Below are 19,843 nucleotides of genomic sequence, written 5' to 3'. Positions count from 1 at the left end.
TTCACATTCTGGTGGGGTTGTGGTCTGGTGTGGTTGAGTGTAGCGTAAGAGCATGCACCATTGCAAATCTTGCGCGTCTGATGTAAATCAGGTGGTGCAGATGAGTAATGGTGCATCGTAACAACGGGTTCGTGAAGTAGGGAGCCATAACCACGCTTTTGTCTTTTTGCTGAAGGACTGATTCAGCGCTGTCGCATGGACTCTAAGCCATAGTCACGCGAAATCTTGTGCGTAGTATTCTAGAGAGTTGAAAAGTGGCGCGATCGCGTCGTAGGAACATGGTAAACTCGCGCCGTTGCTATAATCTATTGTACTCATGTGGTAGGAACATGGTAAAATATGACATAGTATGTAAAAAAGTTCAGAATTTACATGGGGGCATTTGCCCCACCCTCTTCCCAACTTCGTCCCTCGCTGGTTGTAATAGTGTAATGTAACCTCGTAATACTATAATCTATTGTACTCATGTGGTTGTGATTTTAAGCTCTCTTCTATCATGTGTTGTTGCATCACTTCCCGTAATAGTGTGATTATGATTTTGTATCACTTCTATTTTTTGCTTTTGGTCTATTATGTATTATCTCGGTCTTTAAAGTGCTTTACAGTTACACAGTTTGAAAGTGTGTAACAGTCGCACTTTGAAAAGGCTCACGAGTTTCTAGCGGTACGAATAGATGTGAGGGGGACAATTCCCTTAAAATAATGCCTTAAATTTTACTCTACTTTTCACATGTTTCTATATGAGTACTCATTTTATCTTTGCTCTCATTCTCACTTGAGGCGCTTAAAGCATGGGTGGATTTAAGGCCCGTCTAGCCTGGGCTCTGTGCAAAAAAAATTGATTTAGGTCGCAGAGGAAAAAATGATTTTTTTTGTTAGTTCAGCTTGGACAAAAAACACATTGTAGACATTCATTTTGTTTTCAGTAAAGCCTGGTCCATCCCATCAACGAAAAAAAAACTTGGTCCATCAAACAAACTTTCAGTCCACCCGTCTCTTCTTTCTCTCTTTCTACTCACCTCCTCCTTCCTCTTTCAAGATTTCCATTGAGCCGCAACACCACACACCTCTGTTTCAGCCGCACGGTGGGCAACCTCCGCCGTCAAGACCGCGTTCTCCTTCGTCGCCGACTCGCCGCCGTCACACTGTGTTCTTAGGTAAAAGCTTTGATTCTTCCATTGATTCCACTCTCTTTTCTGAGTTCTCTAATCTCTCTCACTTTGCCACAGCCCACACGCACTCGCACACACTCCGTTTTATTTTGAAACTAATATCATGTGATTAATTTTTTTTTTGAAAGAATCATGTTATTAAACTTTATAATATAACTTTTAGATTATTAAATTCAAATATAATAGAAAATTGAATTACTGATAAGGTTTTTAATAGATTTTTTTGTTACATTTTAATAGATACTTTACTAGAAACATTGCTCACACGCCTTATCATTTTAAAATTAAGTGTGTCTTTAAATATCAGTTGAGTCACATGAATGAAATTTCATCTCAATCCATAAGAAGAACTTTTTTCACTATTTAACTTGAAGTGAGTTTCAAAAAACTCTCTAACTTGAAGTGCGTTAGCGGTAGAACATTTTTAAATATTTGAACAAACCCAATAAAATAGGGAAAATCAATTTTCTTAAATTGACAAATCAAAAGCATGAATTTTTGTGTATGATGTGTTTCATAAAAGAAGAAAATTGTATCTTGATGAATTTTTTTTGGCTATAATCAAAATTGGATGTTTTGATTTTTTTTAATAGGAAAATTAAACAAAACAGCTACAACCAACAAATTCCTTGCCATAAGAGCCTAAATCCTGTGAGGGGAATCTCCGAAACAATGGAATCACATTGAAGATTAGCTCCTAAGCTAAGCCTACAAGATAATTTTCTAGATCATTAGCACTTCTAAAATTATATTGAAGACGAACATCTCAATTCTGGGATAGTAGTTGATGAATCTCCACAAACTCCCTGCTAACACATGGAAATTAAGCCTATCATTTGCAAGGGTTTCCACAATCTCTAAACAATTTGTCTCACAAATGACATGTTTAATATGAGCCATGGATCATGATTCTATCTTGTGAAAACTCTCTCGTGTACTAGTATGTTAAGTTTTTATGTTTATCTTTCTCTTCATATGTATTAAATATGTGAGACCCTTTAAATATTTACGAAGAGATAAATAGACACAATTTCCACTTGACGTTGTCATGTCACATGAGAGAATTCAAATTCATGAACTAGCCACTTTTAGAGATTAGAAGCTCACTAAAGGCGGCAACCATCTCATTTGAATCCTAGCATCCAAGTCATTTACCCGATGCAGCGATGCTTACTTAAGACTCGCAAATAATCTTTATGCTCGTGCACTATCCACTCAACGATGTAGGCGAAAGATCCTCTCTTAACATCTAATACCATATTATTCCTCTATTTCCAAAAACCCCAAGTAGCAGTCAAGATGGAAGTGAAAACCTTCTTAAAAAGATCTCTTTCTTTTTTTTGGGACATGCATGCCTGATTTCCATTTCGTCTTGTGATTCTTTTTTTTTTTTTCAACTTGAAACATACCAACAAAGCCAAGATGAAAGTGGGCTCAATATGATGGGCCAACGCTGACCCGTCCAAGTTGAGCCCAACGACCTTTCATTACATTCTCATTCTGCGCTGTTGCGGCGTGGGACGCCAAAAACATCGCCGTCTCCGCCGTAGGTACTGCTAGGTAACCACCCTCTTCCTCTTCCTCTTTCAATTCACTTGTAGTGATTTTAATTTTCATATAACTTTTTCTGTTTAATTCCTACCTCTACCACACACTATTTTCGTTTCTCTGTAACTCATATCAGTAAGCAAGCTTATTCGTTGTCTCTGCGGAGTAAGTAACCTTTTATTGTTGTTGAAAATTGATTATGATTTATTCCTAAGTTGGTTCCGGGTCTGAATCAATTCAGGGAACTTGTTAATTACTTTTGTACTCATGTGGTTATGAATTTTTAATAATTTGAATTGTTTTGTCTGGCTGAAACAAACAGTTGCAGCTTCTCCATCCATTGTCTGCCTCCAAGTGCCGCCGGACCGCTCCCACCTTGTAGAAGGAGAACGCAATGAAGCTCGATGTAGATGTCTTGAGATATCTCTCCAAAGAAGATTTTAGGGTTCTCACTGCTGTCGAATTGGGCATGAGAAACGTGCGTCTCTCTCTCTCTCTCTCTCTCTCTCTCTCACCTTTCTCCATCTACAACTGTTATGGTTTTATGATTCGAATTGAATTGCATCCCACTCACTCAATTTTTCCTCCTTGCAGCATGAACTTGTGCCTACTGAACTCATTGATCGAATCGCTCGTCTCAAGTATGTTTCAGTGCTTTTTTTTCGATTTACCTTCTTTTCCCTGCTTTTAATGGTTTGCAAACGTGAACTTGTGCAGGCATGGTGGCACGTACAAGGTTTTGAAAAACCTGCTCAAGCATAAGTTGTTGCACCACGACTCTTCTAAATGTTGGTACCTTCTAAATAACTATTTAATTTCACATGCAAATTGGTCATGAACTTATTGGTACGTTAAGGGATTAAGTTGTATAGATGCAACCAAAGCTACACAAGTCACATCTTTCATGGATCAAATTGTGTATTTACTTTATTTAAGTTTATCTCGACCGCCCTCTGATCTGTTAAACCTTACTTTGCTTGTAGATGATGGGTTCCGCCTTACTTACCTTGGTTATGATTTTCTTGCCATTAAAACTATGGTCAACAAAGGAGTGTTTGTGGGTGTTGGTCGCCAGATTGGTGTTGGAAAGGAATCCGGTACTCTTTTTTCATTTATGGCGTTGATGCTCTAATGTCATATTTCAGTCTTTTCCTAATTATAGTGTTTGTGCTCTGCTAGATATATTTGAGGTTGTCTGTGAAGATGGAACAATTCTAGCTATGAAGTTGCATAGGCTTGGTAGGGTTTCTTTTAGGGCTGTCAAATCTAAGCGTGACTACCTCAGACACCGAAGTAGTTATAATTGGCTGTATTTGTCTCGTCTTGCTGCACTTAAAGAATTTGCTTTCATGAAGGTTTTCCCTCCCTGTCCTGTCCCCTCTTCAATATATTTACCTTTATATTTGAATTATTTTCTTCTTTTATGATTTGCTAATGAGACAGGTTTGCTTGACCAGGCTCTGGAAACACATGGCTTTCCTGTTCCGCATGCTGTTGAAAATAATAGACATTGTGTAGTTATGTCACTTGTCCAAGGTTACCCTCTGTAAGTGTCCTTTTCTTTGCTAATGACACTTTTGTTTCACATCTCACCTTTACCATAATATTTGCTTTAGATCATAAATATTCTTGTAAGCTGTACCATGAAATTCTTGTTACTAGTACATTAATGCTTACAGATTTTAGGGAACTGAAATGTATTTTGGTTCAGAAAAGAAATTTTGGGCCCTCATTCATGTTACATATGTCTGCTTTTGTAAAAATCCTGGCCAATTCTTGTTGGACACGTTTTCCTAGCTGTTAGTAGTACTTTTTGGGGCTGCTGTTTATATTATTGCTGTGACAATTTGTAAACATTATATTCATGAACTTCTGATTGGTATCATAACAGTACATGGATACACTTTAGAGCTTAGATCCTTGAATTCTCTTTATCTCTCATCTTAGGCAGATCGATAAGCATGAAACCATTGTATCATTCTTAAAGCAGTGTATTACTTTATTAAACGTGTGCTGCATTTTTGCCGAAAATCACTGCTTTCAATTCGTATCTTTTAGTATTCTTGTGAAGAGATTACATAATACAAGTTTCTTAATGATCTTTGCATTTGTTAATGATCTTTATTCCTTTTTGTGTTTTATACATTGTCTGTTAAGCTGACTTTCCCTTATTTTGTTGGTTTTTGGGACAAATTTGCTTGAATTTGTCATTGGGTTCTGCTAGTGTTCAGGTGAAGCAATTGGAAAACCCAGAGACAGTTTTTGAGACAATCCTTGGTGTAGTTGTTCGACTGGCAGAGCACGGTCTCATTCATTGCGATTTTAATGAGTTTAACATCATGGTATTATAGAATTACTTCATCTTTATATCTGTTTGGGGGGCTAATGCATTTGTCAGCATAATTGTTAAAGAGTATTCTAAATTTCATGATAGCTGTTATTGCATTGGCTTCTGCTTCTGCTTTACACTCTGCTTTCGTTTCATTTAGATCAATGATGATGAAAAGATTACCGTGATTGATTTTCCACAAATGGTATCCGTGTCACACCGTAATGCACAGATGTAAGAGTCTCCTCCTTGTATGATACAGCATTTTTCTCGTGATTTATCATTGGTTTCATGCTTGTATAAATGCCAACTTTTGTTTTTATCACAATTATAAGCAGAACCTATGACTTGCTGTATTTACAGTTTATTATTATTTGTTAAGGAAGTGTAATATGCACGGCATTTGCATTCCAATATACACCTACATATTTGCATTCTTTACACAATTACACCTATATATTTGCATTATGTGTGAACAGTTCAATACTTTTTTTTGGGGGGGGAGGTTTAATTGTTGATGGATATAACTGTACACTATGTTTCAAGGTAATTTGGATGGATGGAAGTTGGTCAAAAGGAATATGATTGAAAAATAGTATCTTGATGTGTTTGGGTGAGGGATAAAAATAGAGGGGGAAGGAAAACTGACCATGAATAGTAGCATGTCAGGTTTCCTTCCATTCATGCCAAGAAAATGACAATGAAGAGGGAATTAGTGGTAAAATTACATTATGGTCCAATCCACTTACGCTAGGTTGCTTCCAGGATTTTTACTGTCTACACTTATGTGGAGTGGTACCACACTATTTTGAACACTTTCACATAATTCGTATTATTAATTTATAAAATATTAATAGTTTTAGGGAATTTTGTATAAATATTTGTAGATTTTTATATTCAAAAATTATAAATTGAATTTGTCACAATTTATTTTGATTTTTTATTTAGAATATAATTTTAATATTTAATTAAAGTTTGTGAATTTGTTTTCAAGAATAATTTTAAAACTACTTTGAAAAATGTTAAAGAATTTTTTTAAATATTGTAATTTTAATTTGATATAAAATCTACATTATAATCATTTGAAATATAAAATAAAATGTGTAGCAATAATATTTTGTTAAAGGGTAAAATAGTACTAATGAAAACATCACTTTCACTTTTCCGTACACTGTCCCTTCTTTTTCTCTCAATCCAAACAACTTAAAAATCATCTCATTTTCCTTTAATATTCTTTCCTCTTATAATTTGTTCTCTTATATTCCTTCCTCTCATATTCACCTCTGTATCCAAACAAAGCAGTATTTCTAGGTCATCGAATGTATTGTATTAAGGGAAAATCCAAATTCTTTTTTTCTTTCTCATTTTCAACACCTTTATCAAATATTATGTGGCTTAACTGCTTATCATTCCTTGTTTTAGGTACTTCGACCGTGATATTGAATGTATCTTCAAGTTTTTCAGAAAGAGGTTTGTACTTATGTTTGGATAGCTTCTATGAACTTTGGAGTGGCCTTTGCATATATACTGTACCATATAATGGTGGTCTTGGTGACTCATATTGTTGTTCAAAATTTGAAAATGATTTTATCTGATCACTTGTTGAAACTGCTGGCTGAACTTCTATAAGTTAGTAACTAAGTGTGTCTGGTATTTTAAGTTGAAATAACTTGTTAGAAGTTGCAGTTAGTGCAAGATATCAAGGACATGGTTGGAGGACTTGGTATCATGATTCTTCGTGTGTATTTTCTTTTAAGTCCTTTCATTGTCTTGTTTTCTTCAGATAAAGAGCTTCGTCTAACGTTACATTTCAATAAAATGTTGTAATTATATCCTTTATTGTTTTTATGTGGCATGACAGTATGTTGGACTTCTGAATGAAACTATACGTGATCTATGCCCTGAACTCTTTTATATATTTTATGCCTTTAGCTTACCTATTGAATTAATTGTTAATTTTTAGTATATAGTACTTTAAGCATATCACATTACCTATTGATTGAAATGATAGATGTATCTTTGGTTGCTTTGAAAGATTTTGGATCTAGTCTGTGGCTGCTTAATCAGTTACCAGTCTGCACTTCTCTATTTCAGGTTCAATCTTACTTTTCAAGAAAGCATAGATGATATTGATGATTCTGATGAAGGGAAAGATGAAGGTGGAAGGCCCTGTTTATCGGAAATAGACAGAGGCACTGGTTCTCTAGATAGGGAACTTGCTGCCAGTGGCTTTACTAAAAAGGATGCAGAGGATATTCAGAGGGTATAGTGGTTTTCTTGTTCTGTGTGAGAAGGGGAGGAAACCATAGAGACCATTTTGTATCGAAATCCAAGATTATTTTGCATTTGTGTTTTCCACCTGTTATTGCTTAGCTGCCAATAGCCAACATGAATTCTCTATTTGGCAAGCCAAAATATCATTATCATACTTAGGGATTGGATTTACTTAATGCATTGTGAGTTAAGCTTTCATCTTGCATTTGATATTGCCTCAAAGATTGTCAAATTTATGTGCAGTTCATTGAAGGAACGGCAGAGAGTGATTCAAATTCAGATAGTGAAGGGGTTGACTCAGTGGAAGATCTGAATGAAGCAATCATTAAAGATGATGATTTTTCATATTTGTCGGAGCAGGTAATATTTCAATTAGCTTTCATTGTTATAAAAGAGACACAAGCTATGGATCTCATGTTCTGAGGATTTGTGTGGTTTTCTTTCTGAGTGCTTTGTGTTTTGGTGTAGAAAATGGAAACCGGAGTTGCTTTTTATTTATTTCATTTGCTAAATAACTTAGAGGACAGAAGTATGTGTAAAGAGATGGATATGATATCCTTAGCAATGGCAGCTCGAGGAAACAAAAGAAAGAAATAACAAGCTCATTTGTTAGATATTGCCCGGAGTTCTTCAAATTAGTACTGTACAACTGAAACTATTAAAGCCTTTTCTCACTAGGTGGAACTTGATACATTGATCAAATGACGTCACAATTTGCTATAAAAAATCATGCCTAGTGATAGACTATTTAAATCTAAATCTCCCAGTAACATGGTATTGTAACGTGACAAATGTAAGAATTCGGATGTGTTCTTGAAAATGATTACTTTGTTCAAAACATAAACCATAAAAATAGCTAAGATAGCACATTGCTTCCATAATTTTTCTCTCCTATGCTCTGCAAAATCCCTTGAAAAATTGGCCAAGAAGGAAAATGTTCAGCTAAAATGACTGATACACCCAAGATATCAGTCACATTTTTATTCTGTTATTCATGCAAATATCTGAGCTTTAAATTTCTACTTCTGATGCTCAGAATATTCTTAAAATTTCAAAATTTGTATTTTGAAAATTTTGTAAATATCATTCTGATCACCCTCCTAAAATAGAATTTTTAGTAAACTTGAGAACAATTATTCTTGTACTTATATTTGTTCAGGAACAAATAACCACTAGTCTGTTACTACACAGGTTACTCATTACTTTTTCTTTAACTGAATATTTTTGCTAAGAGTTCCTTTTTTCCCCCAAAGAATTTTTTCTTCAGTTGATTGAAAATCATACTGGGTAGACTCCATTAATAATGGGAGAGAATAAAATTCTGTTAGTACATTATCGGTGCTTAGTTTTGTATCTGCAAAAAGGTTGGAGTGGATATGAAAGCCTTGTCGACAGTAGTGGAAGTGGCCATGTGCAGTGGAGATAACAAAGGTGGATATGGACAAAGGAAATCACTTACATTTTATCCAGCAACTTCTGCAAATGAAAGGGGAGGGTTCAAGTTAGCTATTAATTTAATCGTGGTAAATGTTACACATAAGCCAGATTGAATGGCAACATGGGAAAACTTAAGACAGCTTGGTCTTTAACTTCAAATGAATAATGATCTGTTTATGAAAGATGTACTAAAATAGGTTACATAAGTTACTTAGTTTTAAGTAAAGAACAATGGTCGTCAAAAATCTGTTGATGCCTTTACTCAGCACAAGCACAAATATAATCAATTGTGGATGATTATGGGCACTTGTTGAGCAAACTAGTGCTGGAGAGTATAGAACGATCTGTTTTATGTTTGAAGATACCAACTTGCGATCTGGGCTTGAGGAGTTTGATATCAAAGCTTTTGTGATAAGAATATGTGATTTAATGTGAGAACTTCTGTATATGCTAACTGAACTTGTTAGATGTATACATGAACTTCTGATACTTCATATGAAATTTGCGGATAGTTCACCCACCGACTGGTCTGCAAAGATGGTCTGCCTATGATTTTTCTGCTTATATAACTACTTGTGCCATTCTGTTTTCTGCAATCTTTATTAAAAGAATTGGTATTTTACTCATAAAATGAAAACATGTTTTAATTAACCAGGATGATGAACATGAAAGTAAAGGAATAGAGGAGAGCTGTGAAGCTGGTCAAAGCTATGCATCTGACAAGGGAGATGCTAGTGATGAGGTGAGTTATCTCAATTTTACGTTTACTTCCTCTCCCTTATATTTCAAAATGAGGAATTTCAAGTCCTCAAGGGTTATTGATGTGTTCTTTGCGAAATAGCGTGTCTTATCAAACAAGAAATGCTAGGGCTTCTCTTTTAATTTCTTTACTAATGCTGAAGTTAGCCATCAATTAGTACATGATTCATGGAACCTAATATGGGCAAGTTAAAAATGGGAGCTCAATGAGTTTCCAAATGTAGTTTTTTTCTTTATCTTAGGCTCATTTTATTATTGTAACTGTGTTTAGTATAGAACATTTCATCCCTGTATTACCTTTTGAAAGGTCAAAGTATTTAACTATATTGTAAACCATTATCAATGTGGATTTGATTCTTTGTCATGATATAAAGGATAATTTTTTTATTATTTCAATGAATATATGTTATTTTGTTCATATAGTATTTGTTATTTGGGGTTTGCATCAGAATCGTAATGGTAGTGATTCTTATTTACAGGAAGAGCATGACCAAAATGAAATTGAAAATGACGCTGAACTGAATAAGAGCTTGAATAAGCAGAGACGACATGCGATAGCATCCGCCCGTCGGGGACGGAAGACTATTGCATCCAGGAATTCTTACAAAGACAAAGGTGGCAGGTCATCTCACAGTTCTAAAGTACAGAAACAGTTAAGCAGCTGGTGAGATCTGGTAGACAAAACTCGATCACATGGCGGTTGAAAATTTAAAAAGAACTAAAAAGAAAGTTATTTCATCAGTGCCTTTTATGATGTTTGGTTGGTTATCAGGCTCATGTACTATCAATATATGTTAAATTCGGGGATAGGAAAGCAGATAGGTTGAGTCTATTATAAACAATCTTATTTTATTTATGGGATAGTTATATTTATTTTACGTCTGATTTTTTTTATTCTGAAAGAAATTTTTGCCTTTAACATATTACTCTCTGGCCCATATGTGTCCCTGTTTTGGCTTGAGATCTTACAGTTTCAATAAGCCTGAACATAGCATAGAGAATTAACATAATCTACTGTTTCTCTGGCCCATGTGTCCCTGTTTTGGCTTGAGATCCTTCTTATTTGAAAAAGACATCATATTCTAACCTGAAGTGAGTCACATTGTCCTAGCTAAGGGTGTTCGCAGATTAGATTAGATCAATTTTGGAGGGAAAAATCATGTTTTGTTATATTATTTCCAATGGACTTGTCTCTATATTCAAATCCAATCGGATCCAATAGTTTGAATTGAATTTAAATTTTTCAATTTTAGTTTAACATTTTTCCCTTTGAGATTTAGTATATAAATTTTAAAAATATTTAACATGTAATAAGTGCAAAGATAAATAATCTATTTCCATGACATAACCAATATTTTTTTAAAATTATGATTATATAAATATTTGTTTACTAATTACAAAACTATTTTTTTAAATATACTTTTATAAATAAGTGAGTGCCATATACAAAATGTGTGAACATGATTGCAATAAATATGAATCATATACTATACATATAGATAAAATTGCATGCGTGAAAAATATGTAGCTATGAATTATACGAGATGATATTTCCACCCTAGCACCCCAATTCACACACCCATTTTTTAAAGAGTTTAATGGTTGTGCACTATCCGTGTAAAAATGTTTTACACAGACATTCAATAGTTGAGTGCCACATATTCAAAAGTATTTATATTCCTTTTTATTTTAATTAAATTAAAAACTTATTTTCTGATTTGGCAAACCATCATTAAATGTCTGTGTAAAAAATGTTTACAGTGCATCACCATTAAATTCTTTTTTAAAATGTTCTAAAATCACATTCTTCCACTTCCGCGTTCTCATCCTCTCAACCTCCTCATCTATCGGATTTTAAAAAATTCCATTATCTTAAAAACTCATCTATTGGATTTTTGAATTTCTAGTATATTTATGTTTAAATTTCGGGTTCTAAAATTTGGTACATTAAAAACACAACTAGAAATTCAAAAATCCGGTACGTAGGAAGTTGAAAAAAATGAATTGTGCACCTAGAAGGATTGAGGGACTCATGGTTCTCGTTCTATTATTAGTTACATGGGAGAAGCATGAAACGTTATAAAGTAGAACTGCTCTCAATCTAATGGTAATGCGTGCTTTTCACTCTTGCTAAACTGCCTAATGAGGAAACAGCATATATACTATCTAATGAGATCACGTCCTCTCATTAGACATAGTTATCAGAGTGAGGGGTAGTTTTGGAAATTAAAAAAAAAGAGTGGGTATGATTTGGGTTGGGTGGGGTGGGAATATCAATCCTGATTACCAAACTATTCAACTCCCATATTATGAGATATGTCCGAATACACGTCGATATCTACCCAGCCGGAGCTCATAATTATCCAGCCAGAGCACAAACTCAAGAATAAGTTTGAGTTAGATGAAAACATTTGCATTATTCTAACATGTCATTATCATGCCTTAAATAATTTGTAGCAATTTTCATTCATGTATGTTCTCCAATCATAATAACCAATTTGAATTTGAATTCATTCATTGAATCCCAAGTTGATGGAGTGGGTGGCGAATCGTTGGACAGGCGTAGCAGCAGCGATATGGATCCAGTGGAGCTGCGGTGCATCCTACACCTTCAGCATCTACTCCCCAATCCTCAAATCCACACAAGGCTACGACCAATCCACTCTCGACACCGTCTCCGTCTTCAAAGACATCGGAGCCAACTTCGGCGTCCTCTCCGGCCTCCTCTACTCCGCCGTCACTCCCTACTCCAACCGCCGTGACACCAAATGGACCTCCTCACTCGCCGGACCCTGGATTGTTGTTGCCGTTGGCGCCGTCCAGTGCTTTGTTGGCTTCTTCTTCATCTGGGCCGCCGTCGTCGGGCTGATCGACCCGCCGCCGGTGCCTGTTATGTGCTTCTTCGCCTGGCTTGCGTCTAATGGCCAGACGTTCTTGAACACTACCAACGTCGTCACTGGTTTGCGCAATTTTCCCCAATTTAGTGGCACCATCATTGGTATCATGAAGGTGAAATGAAATGTTACGTTTTTGTGCCCTAATTTAACATTATGTCTTTACTGTTGTGTTTGGAATCATTGAAAGTTGAAAATTCAATGAGATTGAATTGAGTCAAATAAAGTGATTCCATTCGATTTCAGTTTGATTTACTAGTATGTAACTTTGAGATTCCGAAGTCCGAACTGAGTTTGAATTAGGTGGAGAGAAGAGAGATTAGAGAATATAAGAGATGTGATAGGTGATATGATTGAAAGAGAAGAGCGAGATAAATAGAAAATTGAAATGTAAATGAGGTGAGAGTGTGAATGAATCAAAGCTCTGAGATTCCACTTGCAAAATGTTGTTCAATCTTTGGATGGGTGCAAATAAAAATTGTTAAGAGGGTTTAAGGCTATGTTTGGATATTCAGCATTAGTGGAAATTTATGTTAGTACTAACTCTGAGACAAAAGAATGAACTGAATTCCTTCTTATGAAATTGGAATTCAAACATATACTTGTCTTTGTAAAACTTATAGGAGATTTCATTTTTTCTTTGTGCAGGGCTTTCTTGGGCTCAGTGGAGCTATCCTGATTCAGCTGTATCACACATTTTGTGATGGTGACCCTGCTACTTACCTTTTGATGCTTGCTTGCCTACCTGCTTTCATTTGTGTGTTGCTCATGTTTCTGTTGAGGATCTATGAAGTGCACGGGGGTGATTACAAGAAGCATTTGGATAGTTTCTCCGTGGTCACGATGATTATTGTTGCCTATCTCATGTTCATAATAATTTTGCAAAACTTTGTGACTTTATCATATTGGGCGCGGATGTTTGTATTTGTGTTACTTGTGGTTCTACTAGCATCGCCTTTTGGCATTGCTGTCAAAGCCCAGTGGGAGGAGTCGCGGGAACTCGCCGCCGCTTCAATGGAATATCAACAGCTGCCTAGTGATGAGGGGGGAGCACAGGTGGGTCCAGATGATGTGATGCCACGTGAAGAAGAAAAGAACCTCTTGCAAGCTATGTGCACGGTTGAATTCTGGATGTTGTTTGTGACCATGATATCAGGATTGGGTTCTGGGCTTGCAACTATAAATAATATGAGCCAAATTGGGGAATCTCTTGGGTATAGTACTATTGAGATTAATAATTTGGTGTCACTTTGGAGCATGTGGAATTTCCTTGGCCGTTTTGGAGGTGGTCACGTATCGGATTATATCATGCACAAAAGAGGTTGGCCTAGGCCCCTGTTGATGGTTGTAACTCTAGGGGTAATGATTATTGGCCATGTAGTTATAGCTTCTGGTTTCCGTGGGAATTTGTATTTGGGTCCTGTTCTGGTGGGCATCAGCTATGGTGCACATTGGTCCTTAATGCCTACAATCACTTCTGAGATATTTGGTGTGAAGCATATGGGTACCATTTTCAATACTATTGCTGCAGCAAGCCCAATTGGGTCTTATATACTTTCTGTGAGAGTTGTTGGATATATTTATGACAGGGAAGCTATTGAAGAAGATAACTCATGCTTTGGCATCCACTGTTTCATGTTGTCATTTTTTATTCTGGCTGGTGTGGCTTTTCTTTCATTTTTGGTTGGTCTGGCATTGTACTTCCGGACACAAAAGTTCTATAAGCTAGTTGTTCTTAGAAGATTAAAACATTATGCACGATGATGAAGGAAACTTTGCTAAGCTCTATGCCATTTTAATATTTTCAAATCTCACTATAAATTTCTCTTCTGTACTTAATGTTCCATCTTCATTTAATGTGTTTGAAGGAAACTTTGCTGAGCTCTATGCCATTTTGAAGGCAACTGACAAGGTTTGTAATCCTCCCACACGAGTATGGCTCAGATTGCCAGAAGTTCATAGATAGCTCTTTTCATGCCCTCAAAGACACACTATTCTTAGCATTCTTATATCTGGGGTGCCTGCCACCATGCTGCTGCTGCTGCTGTCACCTCTGCTTTCACCTCTGTTACTTTAAAAGATGAAAGAATGGATTGCACGGTTAGCTAAGATGGGAGCAGCAGAGTCAGCAGAACAACAGGCTCCACACCTTCACTTTGATCTTGAGTCTTCTTACAATTCCTTTATGGTAGCTCTGTCCAATGCACTAGCATGATTGAATGAGGGTATGCTTGTTAATAAATTTATTTACTGGTAGTTTTTGTTTTTTTTTTTCCCTTTTTTTATTGTATTTGTTGTTGAGGAATTGGCTATTGGTGAAAACTTACATATTTTAAAGGCTGTACTCTTACATATTATTATGGCTTTTTTATGCTTATCATTAAAGCTTTTAATTTGTGGCGTGAACGAGGTTTGACATCTTGATTTATTTCCTGTAGTTGTTTGGTTGAGTTTCCCTGTACTTTTGGCAACAATCCTATATTCAGACACCCCGACCTCGTTTTGGTTTGATATCTTGGTTAAGTTTTCCTATATTCTTCCTTTTATTTTCTTTAATATCTTTTTCTTGATTGAGGGTGCTATGCTTTAACCATGTACTAATGAGATAGAACCAGTGATCATTATCCTACTTATGATTAGAAATCCAGATTGTGTTTCATGTGACAATGAAACGGTTCCATGATTCTGATTCCTTATCCCACTCACTTCTGTTTTTCTGGTTTATCTTCTTTTTTTTCCTTTAATTGTCCATATTTTAAAGATGTTTTGTTCATATGGCAGTGAACATTGGATAAAATGTATAGATATTTGGAATATGTGCTAACTATTTAAGTCCAGTTTTTCATGGTTTCCAGATTGAAGAATCTTTTGAAGAGTTGGCACCTTAAACTCCTAACAATGCCAATTACCCCTGGAAATGTTGATACTAACTGGACTTGTACACGAGAGATGTACAATTACCTCAGCTTCGAATGTCCTGTACTCACTCTTCTCTGTCTAGGAGATTGATAGTGCATAGATAGATTTTTTTAGTTTATTTGACACCAGATGTCATGATTATTTTTTCGTAAATAGTAAAAACCAGATTAACTGTTTTAAACTTGTTAAACCTATGTTGTCAATCCTGGAGGGATGCCGCGGGATCCGGGGATCCCATCCCAGCGATACCCTGGGATCCCATCCCAGCCCAGAATGCTGTCGCGGCCAAAATCGCGACCAATCCCATGCGATCGTGATTTCCCCCTTTTTTTTGAAACTCCCATTTTCCTAAAATACCCGTAACATTTAAACGCTAGGGTTATATTTTTAGGGTATTTTCAATTTTCCCTACGAGAAAAAACCCTGAACCCTTTCCCTCTCACTTTCCCCTCTCACTCAACCCTTTCCCCTCTCTTTTTCCCTCTCATCGCCGCTGATCTGTGAAGAACCAGAACCGGCCGGCGACCACCGCTCCACTTCGGCGAGTTTCTTGTAAGGTAGTTTCTCCTCGCTTCTGCTCTCCTCTGTTATTTTTTCCTGTCCTCTGTTATTTTTTTATTTATCTCCTCATATTTACCTTGCTTTTGATGGTGTTTAGTTGTATACTTGTAATACTTTTTGTTCAAGACCTATGAGTCTATGACTTTAGTATTTAACTAGTTAATATGTTCAAGACCTATGACTTTAATTGCTAGTTTGCTACTATGAAAGTATGCATTTATTATGAATTTTAAGTAATATTTATCATTGATTTAGTACGCATATACTATATATGTATGGTATAAATTATACAAAATATAGACAAAATTTATATCCCAGCCATCCCTCTTTTCGGGATCCTGCTATCCAAGTTTTGAGGGTGACTGGGACGGGCTGGGAACTGTGATTGACAACATCGGTTAAAACCAATTTTAAACCACTCTTTCCCTTTAAACCAATTTCAAGAATCGGTCGAAACCATGTTTACCAGTTTTAAAACTAGTTTAAAACCGGTTCAGCCAGGAAACGGTTGAAAACCAGTTTAAATTAGTTCGGAGCTAAAACCAGTTTGAAACTAAAGCCAGTTCACAACCAGTTACTGGTTCCGAACTACAACTGGTTTTGGGGAAAAAGAAGATTTGGATTACAAAACTGAACCATAAAAGTGGTTTTTCTCTATAAAACTCTCTGAAAAATCCAGTGATGCATAAGAGGATAAATCATATTGATGTGAGATTATTTTACCGTTATTTACGTGATTGTACAAGTCAAGAAGTTTTGAAGTTAGTGTTTTCTGGGACTGGAGAACATGTTGAAGACATTATGACAAAACCACTGAAGTTAGGGAGACATTTGTTAAGTTGTGAGGTTTGCTTGGGATACAAGTTTGAGAAAATTAAACTGGATGGTAAAAACGAGGAACAGCAGATGAAGATCAATAACCTCACGCAAAGGGGAAGAAGAGTGAGGCTTCTTGTTTTCGACACTAACAACTTTTTCCTTGGTGCACAAATAGTTGCAACGGCTTGGACGCGACACTCTATAAACACCAGTGGTTGTCAAATAATAAATGTCTTTGTTGTTATCTTCTGCTAATGAGTAGACATACCCCAGTGAAGGAGTAGCACTTCCCTGCACAAAAGAACATGACATTGGAGAGTCATGCGCACACCTAGAAGGAATCTTAACGCTGGTGAATTTTCCACTGTTTTCAGAACTTTCTGTACCCACCAGCACAGACCCTGAATACATATCTGTGTACAAGTACCTGTAATATCAATAACTGGTGTGTTATTTTAAATTTGAATTACTGAGAGATAGCTTCTAATATGAAGCCCACATTGATGCATATGGGAAAGTAACTAACCAACCTTCCATATAAGCAAGGATCTGTCATGGCCCTGTAAAAATAGCCACCAACTATGGATGCAGAGCCTGATTCATTGTCAATTTCAGAATGATTGTAACCCATTACAGGGAAGATTGGGTGTATGGAACTTGTAGAAGTGTTTCCTCCCGGAGATTCTGATGGATGAAAAATAAAAGGACCTTCATAGACTCGCCAACCATAGTTTTTTCCTTTTTTGATTACATCAATCTCTTCGTACTTATCCTGTCCAGCGTCTCCACAGAGAAAATAGGATGGTCTCTGAGAGTCAAAACTACAGCGCCACGCATTCTTGAAACCAATAGCCCATATCTCTGGCTCAAGCTCCTTATCATCAAGGTATGGATTATCTTTAGGTACAGAGTAATTGCCCCACAAGTTCATGCCACTTATTTCTTTGCTACCTGTTAACAACGTGAAAATAGAATTACCATTGCTGCAGCATCAAAAGGTATTATGACAGAGCAGAACCTCAAAGTAGTTGGTCTCACAATAGAACATAAACCACTAAAAAGGGATTGTAAGAAAAGTCAACCAGGGCATTATTTTCATAGTTGGTCCTCATATTTGTATGACATACTTATTTGGAAGGATTTTGGGGTGGGGTTATGATACAGTGAAATGTCTAGAGATTAGAACTGTTTAGACTAGGGAAAGCTTTTCAATTCTATAGTAGTAAAGACTGCCCCTACTTTAAATCATGAAATATGGGACTAGGATCCTTTCGTGTGAAAACTTCACATCATATTGAAATTTTGTCGCTTTCTTCATAGCTATTATAAAGAGTAGAATAGAGTCAGAGGACTTACTGGGTATATTGTCTACATCAATTCTCAAAATCTTTCCAAGTAAGGATCTCTTGTTTTGGGCAAAGTTGTAAGGATCATCAAGATTTGAGCCATCAGACATCATAAGGTACAAGTATCCATCTTCAGGTCCAAAGAGAATTTGACCAGCATGACCTCCACTGTAGGGAACACCAATTGAAAATATTCTTCTCACCTCATATGGATTGGCACTTACTGCCTGTCAACAGAATACAGATATACCTCATAAAAAAGCAACAGATTATTTGTTAAGTATTACATTGTCTAGAGATATGGCTTATGATGTTCTTATAATTAATGGCAGTGAAATCCTATCTCTGAGCTATCTTTTAGGGTAGAGTTAGCCCCGACCTGAATTTTAATAGTAGTTTTTAAACAAATTCGGAAAGTGGTTCAAATGTCAATACATACATACCAAGGAAGGCTTTGATGATGTGCCATTGACTGTAAACTCTGCTACTACAGAATGGTACTGGCATGGGAGGATACCATGATCAGAACCAAGTTTTGAAGGATCACAATTCACATCTGAGTTACAAGCACACCTACCAGTACATGCAGGGTTTTTCATCTGATCACAGTTGTAAGAGAGAAAGAAGCGGCCATTTTGTGCAAAGTTTGGATGAAATGCAATTCCCACTAAACCATGCTCAGAATCATAGAGAATGTAATCACTAATGTCTAGGAAGGTTTTGGATTCATCAATTTTCAGCATCTCATTGGATCCCTCAACAGGAACCTTTGCCATCCAGATCTTGCCTTGTACATTAGCATAGAAGGCGCGGTTGGAACCATCAGGATGTGGAACCATGGTAACATAAGACCCATTCCCAATTTTCTCCAAACATAGACCCTTAGGAAGGAGAGTTTGTTCATTGTTAAAGAATTCAGCAGAAAACTGATCATCACTTGTCTGCAAAATAGTGATGAAAGAAATGTGATATGCCTACCAAGTTGCACTCAAAACAGCAACATATGAGTATGCAACGCAAAACCACCCTAATAGTCAGAATGAATGCTTACATTGCATAAAATGGAGTTGAGGTAAGAAGCACATTTTGGGTCAGTGGCATTCAACTCCTGGATTTGTATCTTTATCCATGCTTCTTCACTAATGTCACAACAAGCCTTTCCATTGTAAGAACAGAATTTCAAGGGATCATCAATTTCAGAAGGGATTCCTGCTCCATCAATCAACAAGAGCTTAACTCATTATGAGAATGATTAATATGCGCTGCTTGTGAATTAAATAAAACTAGGAACAATAAAGCAAAAATGAATTAGCTGAAGTGCATGGAAAGGAAAAGAGAAGGGTAAGTGATGGCAATGAGAAAACCAGAAGCAGTTGAGTTGGTGCAAACAGCCCTAGATAGAGAGAACTTGAGAAGATGTGACACAAAAAAGAGGCAGAGAATGCAACTCATGATGCCAATATGTCTTGTGTGTGTTTCGGTATCAAATCAGAGCATAAAGCCATAAAGTACAATTATATATACTATGAATAATTAAGAATTTCAATCTTAGACCATATACAATGGATGGTTGAAACCATTGTTTAAGTATGTTGAATTTTGTTGAAATGGTTTAATGGTTGTTGAAGTTTGTTGAAAGGGGGGAGAGAGAAAAAATTTGTTGAAGATTTTCAACAAGTTTAAAGAGCCTGCGGTGTGCCACGTGGCGCGAGGCCAGTGGCCACCGCAGGCGCGTGTGCCACACGCGCAGACAAGGCGCGTGAAGGAAAGAGAAATTATTTTTTT

General features: G+C 36.3%; 3 protein-coding genes across 5 annotated transcripts; 2 read left to right on the top strand and 1 right to left on the bottom strand.

Moving 5' to 3' along the window:
* Positions 1-1,016: 1,016 nt before the first annotated feature.
* On the top strand, positions 1,017-10,397 carry LOC130734592 (serine/threonine-protein kinase rio2). 3 transcript variants are annotated; one of them, XM_057587073.1, is made up of 14 exons: positions 1,017-1,157; positions 3,043-3,198; positions 3,315-3,361; positions 3,438-3,508; positions 3,704-3,817; positions 3,900-4,075; positions 4,178-4,266; positions 4,945-5,062; positions 5,210-5,283; positions 6,472-6,519; positions 7,144-7,312; positions 7,567-7,683; positions 9,416-9,502; positions 9,999-10,397. In XM_057587073.1, the coding sequence occupies exons 2-14, from the start codon at positions 3,115-3,117 to the stop codon at positions 10,185-10,187; spliced, it is 1,383 nt and encodes a 460-aa protein (XP_057443056.1). In that variant the 5' UTR covers positions 1,017-1,157; positions 3,043-3,114; the 3' UTR covers positions 10,188-10,397. The 3 variants fall into 3 exon arrangements, with proteins under 3 accessions (XP_057443056.1, XP_057443055.1, XP_057443057.1); XM_057587072.1 differs by lacking the exon at positions 1,017-1,157 and adding an exon at positions 2,590-2,732; XM_057587074.1 differs by lacking the exon at positions 1,017-1,157 and adding an exon at positions 2,851-2,885.
* A 1,438-nt stretch (positions 10,398-11,835) lies between these two features.
* LOC130734591 (protein NUCLEAR FUSION DEFECTIVE 4-like) lies at positions 11,836-14,770 on the top strand. The gene is made up of 2 exons (XM_057587071.1): positions 11,836-12,528; positions 13,062-14,770. The coding sequence occupies exons 1-2, from the start codon at positions 12,052-12,054 to the stop codon at positions 14,175-14,177; spliced, it is 1,593 nt and encodes a 530-aa protein (XP_057443054.1). The 5' UTR covers positions 11,836-12,051; the 3' UTR covers positions 14,178-14,770.
* A 1,752-nt stretch (positions 14,771-16,522) lies between these two features.
* LOC130734590 (HIPL1 protein-like) lies at positions 16,523-19,545 on the bottom strand. Its single transcript, XM_057587070.1, has 6 exons — positions 19,423-19,545; positions 19,110-19,267; positions 18,502-18,999; positions 18,069-18,285; positions 17,243-17,663; positions 16,523-17,139 (listed from the first exon to the last, which is right to left on the bottom strand). The coding sequence occupies exons 1-6, from the start codon at positions 19,508-19,510 to the stop codon at positions 16,728-16,730; spliced, it is 1,794 nt and encodes a 597-aa protein (XP_057443053.1). The 5' UTR covers positions 19,511-19,545; the 3' UTR covers positions 16,523-16,727.
* Between the last annotated feature and the right edge of the window lie 298 nt (positions 19,546-19,843).

The sequence above is a fragment of the Lotus japonicus genome, chromosome 1, assembly GCF_012489685.1.
Source record: "Lotus japonicus ecotype B-129 chromosome 1, LjGifu_v1.2".
Lineage (NCBI taxonomy): Eukaryota > Viridiplantae > Streptophyta > Magnoliopsida > Fabales > Fabaceae > Lotus > Lotus japonicus.
This window is presented reverse-complemented; position numbering and strand designations above follow the sequence as displayed.

Excerpts from the sequence above, each read along its gene's own strand:
- LOC130734592 (XM_057587073.1), top strand. The coding sequence starts at position 3,115 with ATGAAGCTCGATGTAGATGTCTTGAGATATCTCTCCAAAGAAGATTTT. Across the intron at positions 4,076-4,177 it reads AAGAATTTGCTTTCATGAAG|GCTCTGGAAACACATGGCTT; the intron begins GTTTTCCCTCCC and ends TTGCTTGACCAG. Across the intron at positions 9,503-9,998 it reads AGGGAGATGCTAGTGATGAG|GAAGAGCATGACCAAAATGA; the intron begins GTGAGTTATCTC and ends TCTTATTTACAG.
- LOC130734591 (XM_057587071.1), top strand. The coding sequence starts at position 12,052 with ATGGAGTGGGTGGCGAATCGTTGGACAGGCGTAGCAGCAGCGATATGG. Across the intron at positions 12,529-13,061 it reads CCATCATTGGTATCATGAAG|GGCTTTCTTGGGCTCAGTGG; the intron begins GTGAAATGAAAT and ends TTCTTTGTGCAG.
- LOC130734590 (XM_057587070.1), bottom strand. The coding sequence starts at position 19,510 with ATGAGTTGCATTCTCTGCCTCTTTTTTGTGTCACATCTTCTCAAGTTC. Across the intron at positions 18,286-18,501 it reads CATCATCAAAGCCTTCCTTG|GCAGTAAGTGCCAATCCATA; the intron begins GTATGTATGTAT and ends TTCTGTTGACAG. Across the intron at positions 17,140-17,242 it reads GATCCTTGCTTATATGGAAG|GTACTTGTACACAGATATGT; the intron begins GTTGGTTAGTTA and ends TTGATATTACAG.